This window comes from Mercenaria mercenaria, chromosome 2 (genome assembly GCF_021730395.1).
Source record: "Mercenaria mercenaria strain notata chromosome 2, MADL_Memer_1, whole genome shotgun sequence".
NCBI classification, from domain to species: Eukaryota; Metazoa; Mollusca; class Bivalvia; order Venerida; family Veneridae; genus Mercenaria; species Mercenaria mercenaria.
The window spans coordinates 110,969,989-110,981,490 of NC_069362.1; the positions used below are offsets into that span (position 1 = coordinate 110,969,989).

At 36.2% G+C, this 11,502-nt stretch overlaps 2 protein-coding genes across 2 annotated transcripts; one reads left to right on the plus strand and one right to left on the minus strand.

The window, feature by feature from the left end:
• Positions 1-3,840: 3,840 nt before the first annotated feature.
• Positions 3,841-7,128, minus strand: LOC128548748 (uncharacterized). The gene is made up of 4 exons (XM_053524155.1): positions 6,984-7,128; positions 5,926-5,971; positions 4,871-4,948; positions 3,841-4,355 (listed from the first exon to the last, which is right to left on the minus strand). Exons 1-4 carry the CDS (start codon positions 7,119-7,121, stop codon positions 3,865-3,867), a joined length of 753 nt encoding a protein of 250 aa, XP_053380130.1. The 5' UTR covers positions 7,122-7,128; the 3' UTR covers positions 3,841-3,864.
• Positions 7,129-8,138: 1,010 nt separating this feature from the next.
• LOC128549981 (uncharacterized) lies at positions 8,139-9,762 on the plus strand. Its single transcript, XM_053527794.1, has 2 exons — positions 8,139-8,280; positions 8,567-9,762. The coding sequence occupies exons 1-2, from the start codon at positions 8,139-8,141 to the stop codon at positions 9,760-9,762; spliced, it is 1,338 nt and encodes a 445-aa protein (XP_053383769.1).
• The last annotated feature ends 1,740 nt before the right edge of the window (positions 9,763-11,502 follow it).

Genomic DNA, 11,502 nt, shown 5'->3' on the forward strand with positions numbered 1-11,502 from the left:
TCAAACCAATAACATTCTATCTGTATGGTTTAATACTGATTGATATGTCACTTTGGTGTCGTAAGTTTTCAGTAAATGCATGTAAGCTCACAGATATAGTTACGTCAGTGATGTAAATAAAATTCAGAATTAGAAGAATCTTATTTAAATTATGACAAATCGATTTTCATTTATGTTCTGAATTAGTTTATACATAATTTATTTTTGGTCGATTGTGAAGGAAGTTCTACAAGTTATATTAATCACTCTCGACACCTCATTTCTGATTGAATCCATCGCCACGAGGGTATGAGAGAAGAGGCCAGTTTCCCTTTTTATGATGAGCGCCAAGCAAGGGAGATACTGGTACCATTTTTCACGTCTTTGGTATGACGCGGCCGGGGATCGAACCCACGACCTCCCGCACTTGAAGCGGACGCTCTACCACTAGGCTATCGAGGCCTGAGGCATGTTCTGAATTAATAGAGTTTGAGATTTCAACCTTCGCCTTCCCCTTAAACGTCTCTTGCGAAGTTAACGTATGAAGTTGAAGTTCGATTAAAATTCCTTGAGATTTCAAACATTAGAATGAACCTTACTTCTTTTAATCCGCCCATTCAATTTATCCGTAATTATGATCGTGTTTTTCGTGCATTTTGATACCAGTTGAGATTTTAAAAATGAAAAAATGAAAATTAAATAAAAAAACATTTCAATTAATATAATCATCGCATGGATATTAGAGCGATTACAAAAAAAAAACGAAAGAAAAAACAACAAACAAACAAAAAAAAATTTTAATAAAAAAAATAAAAGATAAAACAATGTGAACAATGCAAAAACTCGTTAGTGTTGCTCCAAACATTTAGGTTTTATATAAAATTATGTCAGTATAGTCAGTATACAATGCACGATTGTAAATCATACATGAGAGGAAATAAAAATGATTATTACATACCTAAAATTATTTTCCATTGGGTTTCAATGGACCGCGATCGTGCAATATTTTCCCATATCATGACGTTGAACGCTTTCATATCGGACTAGTCCCAATCCGTGACTCTAGTTACCTCCCCTGACGGTCCGTCCATTGCTGATCTCGTTTCTTTAGATTTTTGTTGCTATTGTGTGTTTATTTAATTTGTAATTTATGCAACATTTTGTTTACTTTTACACTTTGATTAATCTGACCTATTAGATACTGGCACGTAGTAATTTATCAGACTGAAATGAGTTGGACTAATATAGGACGTGGAATGTTTTCTTAACGTTGTAATGGAAATAATCGCGTGACGTCCGTGGCGTCCGAGCGCACGTTGCGACAACAAGTTGACGTCATTTTCGCGGAAAATATTAATGCGCGTCAGTTTGATTTGTTTATTGCGTTTTCGGGGAATTTTTTTCTGTATTTTTTCCTGTCTTTCGTGACAGAACGATAATTTAGGTATAAATTAATCATTTGATAGTGGATATGTAATAAAAAGGTTATCATCGTTCTTTCGCGGCCCAATATTGCGCTCCTAAAGTCGCGCAATATTACCGCTGCAGAACTCGTGCATATATCCACATACAAAGTTGATAACCTATAATGATCATATCGACTTGATAATGACACTCTGTATGACTCTGTATAATGCCAAACTCTCAGAGAGCACAATATGATTTTAATATTCTATTTTATAAGTAAAGCATCTGCGGATCCAGGAATTTTTGGTTAGAGGGACACCAACATTAAAGAGGGGGTCACCCATTTCAGGGGGGCTGAGGGGGGAGGGGGGTAGGGGTAGGGTAGGGTCACACCGAGTTTCAAGACCGACTTTCTTTGTAAAATGTAAGAATCAAAGGGGGAATTAACCCACAATTTCCTTCTGCCAGGCTCTGGTTCCGTGCATTTAAAGAATGGAGTTATCCCATACGGCTAACAGAAAACGTCCCTCATCATTTTGGCGTACCATTTGGGTCGGAAGTTTCTAGGTACCACAGGTAGTAATAAAATTATACCTGCAGGTATAAATTGGAAATGTACCCGCGGGTATAAAAATTGTACCCGCGGGTATAATTTTATACCCGTAGGTATAATTTTTATACCCGCGGGTATAACTTTACACCCGCAGGTATAAAAATTATACGTACGGGTATAAAGATTGTACCTGCGGGTATAATTGTATACCCGTAGGTATAATTTTATACCCGCAGGTATACTTCTATACCCGCGGGAACAATTTTATACCCGCAGGTATAAAATTGTACCCGCGGGTATAAAAATTATACCTGCGGGTATAAAATTGTACCCGCGGGTATAAAAGTATACCTGCGGGTATAAAAATTATACCTGCGGGTATAAAATTGTACCCGCGGGTATAAAAGTATATCTGCGGGTATAAAAATTATACCTGCGGGTATAATTTTGTACCCGCGGGTATAATTTTATACCTGCGGGTACAAAATTATACCCGCAGGTATAAAAATTATACCTGCGGGTATAAAATTATACCTACGGGTATAAAAATTATACCTGCGGGTACAATTTTATACCCGCGGGTACAATTTTTATACCCGCGGGTACATTTCCAATTTATACCCGCAGTTATAAATTTATACCTGCAGGTATAATTTTATTACTACCTGTGGTACCTGGAAACTTTCGACCCAAATGGTACGCCATACATCATGATATCACAGAGCTGAAATTGTCTGATACTTCAGAAGAATTTTCCGTCTTACTAATACCATTTTGTGTTTATAATTAAAACGCAATTGTCGTATTAAGTGTCCGACAGAAACAGATTGATTTTATTTGGATGTGAAAATAAAATATTCCACCAAATGATAATCGCGCGTAATTAATTATTTTTCAAGTAAAATGACTATCATGCCATGTGCCTCCATCCAGATTTCAGTCTTTGATGCCGAGTATGTGGACAGAGTAGATGTAAAAAGAATGAAGTTTCGACTTTCGTAATATCACATCTGCGGACGTTCAAAACTTCACTTCATACGACAAAAAGGCCCATCTGGTATGATCGATACCGCCTGGGGACACAAATATGCCGTAGAAGTTAAAGTATGAACAAAATCTCAAAGTTTCTCAAAATCAGTTGATAACTTCATACTTCCAGGTTCAATTCAATGTATTTAGTTAAAATCATTAGCCATACAAAACTTCATTATTCTTATACCTATTGATAGTGTTTCGCATCAAATTTAGTCTAATTATATATATGGATGATCAAATAACTTAATAAGCAGAAATCCTGAAACTAAGCTTTTTATTTCGCATAGTAATAAAGAGAAGTCTTAGGCTTACGTGATATTACATGGTAAACTTTAGTAGCAACGTGTGATATAAATAAACTACACGCATATCGGTGACGTTTTACCCAAAATATATATGAGAGACGTTGAAGGGGAAGGCGAAGTTTGAAATCTCAAACTCTCTAATGTCTCCCTCTGACCTTAAACGTGAAATACATGCATTATTGATACCATAAAAATCCAACTTAGGGCAAGAGATCGATGTCATTATTTGCGATGATCACATATATGACACAGTTGTATTAAAGCTTAATTATCAATTTAGTAAAGAACTTTAATAAAATACACGTTTTTTTTTTTTAATATCTTTCGTAATTTGGAGGGCTTTACAATCATTTTCACAGCTTTTATCTTGTTATGTCTGTGACGGTTTTTCTCTATATGACGCGATGTTGTAAAGCCAAAACCAGCGAAACCAATTGGGTCTGTTCATATTTGCGGGATTCTGTATACAAGTTCATTTATTTGATAAAGATCAACGTCCTCTTGTCCTAATATCTTGAAGTGCTTTGACTGACTTATTGCTAGAATAAATAAAAGGAAGAATAATAGCTATATGTTTTAATATTGCTATTTCGTACAAACAACACAAGTCAGTTCGCGGCCATTGATATATGGCGGACATTTCAGCGAACCGCAGATACCTTCAACCAGGTAGAATAGACGGCCCTCTTGATCTGGATGGCCGCCAACTAAGGTTTCAGGGTGTGCATCAACGCATACAAACTCGGTAGCGGACGCATGTGCGTGGTGTCCAGACATGAGATAGCCACTGTATTCCTTCGTCCATCCAGGATAACAATTAAGACGACCTGGAATCATTAGAACACTGGATCTTGGACAGGAGCACACGGCACAAGGGGCATCTTCGTCACGGAGATTGTTTCCAAAGTAACTAGACCCGCCGTTTGCATGGCTGTCTCCTAGTTCGTACTCGGCGCCATAGACCTGTCCCCCGGAAGATACAGAAACTTCATAAACACCCCATTGTGGGTCCGGTGGCAAACAGAGGTAATTTGCCGCTCCGCCAGATTGACTGTAGTAAGATCCTGCTGCGTACCCTGACCAATAAAAAAGTTTCAAATGCAAAAATATTCGTACTTCTTTATCAAAATTGTGCTGTTTTATGAAAAGAATTTATAGTTGAGCCTTTTACAGTACTTTAGTCAAATATATGAAAATATATCAATCGCATAGCACTGTGTGTGTTATCGTAGCTTCAGCTGAGTGCATCTGCTGCAGACTTTGTCAAAAGTACAATCGGGCAAAAATGCCCGTTTGTATATTGTTTTTATTTTCCAAATAAAACGTTTATAGTATTTACTTAAGGTTAGGCGTGAAGAAAGCCTCAAACTACTTTCAATAGTCCTCCAGTCCGCCTCCTTTAAAACCAGTGTTTGTGACTCAGAGATATTTACGATGAAAACTCCACTATTAGAAGCAACAGTTACTGCCTTTGTGTTGTCGAAAAGATTGGATTTGATTTACTGTTTTACTAGAATTTCTCAAAATGCAACGAATATTGGACTGAACTGTGAAAAACACAAAAATGTTTACATTATGGCTTTAAGCTCACCTGAGTAAAGCGTGGATGTTCCGTTTCCAGGACAACTTGTACGTCCCCATCGAATATATGTGTTGATTCCTTGTAAAGCTGACAATATAAAATGTCAATATCTATTTACTGTAAGGAGAAAGTATTAAAGCTAGTTGCGAGGACATTCCGTAGAATAAAACTATAATTGATGAAAGAAACAGGAACAATATGAACTACGTTGATGCCTAAACGAAGGACTCAGCCGTGCGGTAAATTGCGTTTAGGACACATACTTATTTTTGAAATTTAATTATCTCGGGTACGCAAGATGCATTTAATTTATCGTGCGCCCGAGATAAAATGTTACACGCTTCAATTACATAATTTATTATATGTTGAGCGCTCAAGATAATATTGTCTTTAAACAAGAGGGTTATCATGGTCTTACTATGAACACCTGCGTTTAACACAAAACATTTCACACCCACTAGCAGACATATTTTTGTACAACTCAAAAAGTGTGGACAGTTTTATCTAAATTTTCCCATAACATATTGTTTTGCCAAGACATTTAGAGAAAATAAGCCTTATATGGTTGTGGCGACTTTTTTCCATACGAACATGGCATTTACAAATTTCGGCTAATTAACACTTCTACAGTAACTGAAATCGAACAAACTATTTAAGCACAGATTCCTACCTTTAAATAATTTGGCAATAAGCATTAAGCATTTAGCAATAAGTATGGCTCTTTTAACCCTTACCCTGCTAAATTTCTGTTATGAACTTGTCCAGCTTTCAATTTGGACAGTACCATTAACTGTTATAAGGGGTGATTACCAAAAATATACTGACTGAATTGCGAACAGTGCAGTTCATGATCAGACTGCATGGATGTGCAGGCTGATCATGATCTAAACTGGTCGCAAAGCTAGAATCAGTCGTCTCTAGCATGCTAAGGGTTAAAGTATGGCATATATTTATACTTGGTATTTAGCATTTGTTATTGGTTGTTTGGCATTAAGACTTAAGTGTTTACCATTTAGCATTTAGCAATCAGCATCGTGCACCGGTCATATATTTACTAGTCATACCTTTTGTATTCTGAAATTGAGCAAATGCTGATTCCATGCTCTGTACCTGGAAGAAAAACGTAATTATTCTGTTATCATTTTTCTAATCAACGACCCTGGCTTAATAAATAGAGTATAGCGGTGCATGAAATGTCAATTTTGTATGTAGCACTTATGTGGTTAGCTTAACACAAACGATACATGTTTATAATATGAATAAACACATGCGTTATTTTAACATAGATTAATGCAAATTAGAAAAGCATGTTACGTAATGTATACAAAAATTTACATTGAAGCAAAAGGGTTGGGCCACAAGTTTTCCCAACATTAGCGATGGCCCTTCACCAAGAGTAGGTAAAGGTAACAGACAGATCTAGAATGTAGTATAAACATATATTGTTATACAGAGAATGATGATACAAAAAATACAAGAAAGTCTAGTTTAATAAAGAATGAAAAAAAAAGCTGAAGAAAGCAAAAAAAAAACAAAAAAAAAAACTAATGAAGATTTTGAAATCTGATCTTCCTCGATTCTCGTGCCTCGTGTGCACCTGGAATTTACTGTTTTGACTGAGATCAGCGACTAAGTACTTACAATTTTGGTAAGGTACATAAACACCATTAGTTATTGGACGTTTCAATGCGTCTAGTTAATTTAATAAATCGCTGGACTTCTTCAAAAAAAGTAGAATTTTCTTCATCGGTTAAGTAATCAATACCAAAAAGCAATTTTTTACTGTTAAGAGGATGATATTGTCTAGTACTGGTAAACTGTTGGAGTCTTTAGTTTATGTATAGCAGAGGAAATGGCAGTTTTCTCCCCTTTTTCACATTTAATTTAAAATACATGTACATTTAATTTTAACCAATAATGTTAATAATAATAATAAGATTAATAATAAACGCCATGTAGATTGAACGAGTTTTATTATAAATAAATTCTTTGGAGCACGGATTCATTTCGTTTTAACATTTGAATTATACATACTATCAAATGACACTACTTTTTAAATATCGACACGTTTGAAACAAACTTTTAGACGTGTCCTTGTTGTTTTAAACGAAGCAAATTTTACCTTTGCATTCAAAGTATGATATGCCTGTAATAAATCAGAGTCGCTATGAAGCAGCATTCTCTTTTTCCCTTGAACTATACATGAAGAAATAACAAGAAGAAACACGCAGAAATGAACTCTGCATGATAGGCAAGTCATCTTTAGTGTAAATGTTCTAAAAGACTGTGGACTGTGTGGCATGACCTTTGTTAGATTTCAGATATTTCGAGGGATGTCAAAAAGGTTATGGTGTACCAATGAAAGTTCTGCCAGCTATGTGTTTACAAAGGCTACTCATTGATTGCACTGATTTTTATAAATAATGACTTTTAGACAATTTGATTCCCATGCTATATTCACAATTTAGTCTAATATAATGTTAAATTAACAGCCCAATCGGATCATATGATATTTGCAGTCTTTTCGTTTTCAAGATTTTTTGTAGGACCCACGTAAGAACTGCTTATCTATTAAAGACGTTCAAAATATCGACCGCACAGCTGTAAGTAGGAACACACTTACTAAATTTCAATATTATGTACTTATCAAATGGTTCGTTAGTCAATAGTCGAAATTACTGCACGAGATCAGAACTTAAGGTCAAAAGTGGACACTTACTTAATTGCTTGCCAGTCAACAGTCAAAACTATTGCCCGATGTTCAATGGACCGCGGGCAAATAGTTTAGTCCTTATTATTACCCGATGTCCGAAAGACGGGAAAACTCATTTTAAATTGGCCAGCAATCCATTCAACATATGTTTTATTGCAATACATCAGGAATTAATTTTCACAGGTTAGATCGGTGTTTCAGTACTCATTATTGATTGATGATGTTTATATAAGGAGACATGTAGTAAAGAAAGTAGTGACCCAAATACTGAAGACTGTGAATCCAAAATTACGATCGTTTCTAGAGAATCATGTGCAGAACGACCCGACAGTAAACACAGAGGATAAAATTACCGTTAGTGAGATCAAGTTTGACCCTGTGCATAGACTCGGAGGCCCGTATAGCAAAAAACCGCGTGCAATTATTGCAAAGTTCTCTGAACCAAAACAAAAAGAACTTATCAGACAAGCTGGAGTAAATTTAAATAAGCAGAAAAAAGATCATTACATCAATGAGCAATTCCCACCTGAAGTATAGGAACGCCGCCGGAAACTTTTCCCCATTATGCGGAAACTTAAAACAAATAAATCTAACAAATGTGTTCTAGTCCGTGATAAGCTTTTTGTTAATGGAATTCCGTACAAGTTTGAAACCGGTATGCCTGAAAATCCACGACCGAACGAGCACTACGAAGAAAAATCACAACGTATGCCAGATAAAACGCAATTAAACATTTTTAATTAAACATATTTTAAGTTCCTTATTTGTTGTCACATTTTCATTATGGCTTGCATGCCTCCTACTTACCGCTGGAGATGTCCACAGGAATCCAGGTCCAGAATCAACTTCTTCTTCTGTATCATCTCAGTCAAATACATCACCGCATGCACAAGCTATATCAAACCATCTTTCTTTCATACATTTAAACGTCCAGAGTATACAACACAAACTCGATATCTTATACGCAGAACTTTCTGAATTTGATATCTTAGCCTTTTCTGAGACATGGTTAAATCGCTCAGTTACTTCTGAAGACTTAGTGCTGCACTCATATCATAAACCTGAACGAAAAGATCGTGATGGTGATTCTCATGGAGGAGTTATTTTGTATGTTAGAGAGAATATACATTACCTGCGTAGATCAGACCTTGAGATCAATCGTCTAGAATGTCTATGGGTGGAAATAGTTCTTTGTAATAATAAAAATATACTATTTGGAGTCTTCTACCGACCTCCTAGTTCTGACACCATATACAATAACCTGATTGAGGGTTCTATTGGTCTTGCAATTGACACAAACATCTCGGATATAATAATCACTGGAGATTTCAACTACAATGCTCTATGTCCAACTCCACACAGAAACATTCTTTCCATCACGCAACAATTTAATCTAGAACAGCTTATTGAAGAACCAACCCATTTCACTGAACACTCGACATCCATTCTAGACCTTATTTTCGTGACAAACAGAAATAACATTCTTCTTTCAGGTGTTGGGGAACACTTTCTTGAACAAGACCAACGGTACCACGTTCCAATTTTCGGGCTTCTCAAATTTAATAAACTGAAACAAAAATGCTTTGACAGACTGATATGGGAATATGATCGGGGTGACTACGATAGCCTAAGAGCAGAAATCGACAATTTCAATTGGAATAGCTGTATCGATCCAGATATCAATATATACGCCTCCAATATAATCAGTCAAATCACAGTCATTTCAAAACATAACATTCCTAATAAAAATATCACAATTAGACCCTCAGACGTCCCTTGGATGAACAATAATATAAGGAAGAACATACGAAAGCGTAAGCGTATCTACAGAAAAGCTAAGAGAACAAACTCACCTAATCACTGGCATAAATTTCGACAAGTCCGAAATGAAACTGTTTTGCTCATTCGTGAAGCCAAATCACAATACCTCATCAAACTTTCAGACAAACTTAAAAACGGATCATTCTCTTTAAAAGATTGGTGGACTACCTTAAAATCCTTCATCTCTAGAACGAACAACAATGTTATTCCTCCATTATATAACTCCAACACACGACAAACTACGTCTTCTGATTTTGAAAAAGCTAACCTTTTAAATGATTACTTCCAAGAGCAGACATACATTGATGACGAAAATATAGAGATACCTAATCCTGGTCCAACGAATTCTACCACTATTTTAAATTAAATTCATCTTTCGCCGGCAGAAACTGAAGATGTCTTGAAGTCTCTACCAGTTCACAAGGCCGCAGGTCCTGATGGTATAAGTAACAGAATTCTACTTGAGGCTTCTCATGAACTATCTTTTCCTCTTTGTGACCTTTTCAATGCTTCACTTCAATCTTCTACTGTTCCAGTCACATGGAAAGAAGCCCATGTTAGCGCAATCTTCAAGAAAGATGATGCCACTCTTCCAAATAACTATCGTCCAATATCACTCTTAAACACTATTGAAAAAGTTCCCGAACGCCTTATTTTCAAGCATGTTTATAACCATCTTCACGATTCTCGCTTTCTAACTCCTGTACAGTCTGGTTTCATTCCGGGTGACTCAACAGTTAATCAACTTGTTTTCATATACGATACTCTCTGTAAAGCTCTAGATAACGGTCTAGAGGTTCGAGCGGTATTTTTCGATATAAGTAAGGCCTTTGACAATGTCTGGCACAAAGGATTACTATGTAAATTAAAATACGCAGGAATCTCAGGTTCTCTTCATATGTGGTTTCAGGATTATCTCTTACATAGACGTCAACGTGTTGTACTGCCATGTGTCAAATCGAACTGGGCTTTTCTCAAAGCTGGAGTTCCACAGGGTTCAATTCTCGGGCCTCTTCTTTTCCTTATCTTTATTAATGACATCGTTGATGAAATCAGATCATGCATCAACCTGTTTGCTGATGACACAAGTCTTTACATTATAGTTCAGCAACCGGACATTGCGGCAAATCTTCTCCAGTCTGATATCCAAACAATTTCATCTTGGGCAGATAAATGGCTTGTTAAATTTAATCCCTCCAAATCAGAAGCGCTTTTAATTTCAAGAAAACGAAACTTTCAACTACACCCTCCTCTTCGAATGTTTAACCAGAATATTCCAGAGGTACTCGAACATAAACATCTTGGTGTATTCCTGTCAAATGATTGTTGCTGGGATTCTCATATCAACTACATTGTAGCAAAAGCTTGGAAGAGAGTTAATATAATGCGTAAATTGAAATTCTCACTTGACCGTCGCTCCCTTGAAACTATATATATTTCTTTTATAAGGCCAATACTCGAATATGCAGACGTGGTGTGGGGTAACTGTACAAAGTATGAAATGGATCAACTCGACAAAATTCAAAATGAATGTGCTCGAATAGTCTCCGGAGCTACCAAACTTGTTTCCTTGGAAAACCTAAAGAGAGAAGTACCCTGGGAGCCACTTTCCGATAGACGTTACAAACATCGACTTCTTATGTTCTTTAAAATGAAATCTAATTTGACTCCAGCATATCTATCCTCTCTAGTTCCTGACTCAGTTGATACTCGCTACAACCTAAGAAACTCTGAAAATATCCATGGTGTACCTGCAAGAACATCTTTATATTTCAATTCTTTTTTGCCTTCCGTTGTACGTGATTGGAATTTATTGAGACCAGATATCCGTAATTCTGAAACACTTTCATCATTTAAAAGTAATCTAAATAAAAATAAGCAGCGTACTCCAGCCTATTACTACACCGGAATCAGAAAACTCCAGGTGCTCCATACACGACTACGAACTAAGTGCAGTGCATTGAATCAACATCTTTATCTAAAAAGTATTTCTCCTACACCATTATGCCAGTGTGGACAGATGGAAACTAATTTCCATTTCTTTTTTGAATGCAGAAGTTTCGATCTTTGTCGCAACGATCTTCTTAATAATCTGCGGAATTTCGAA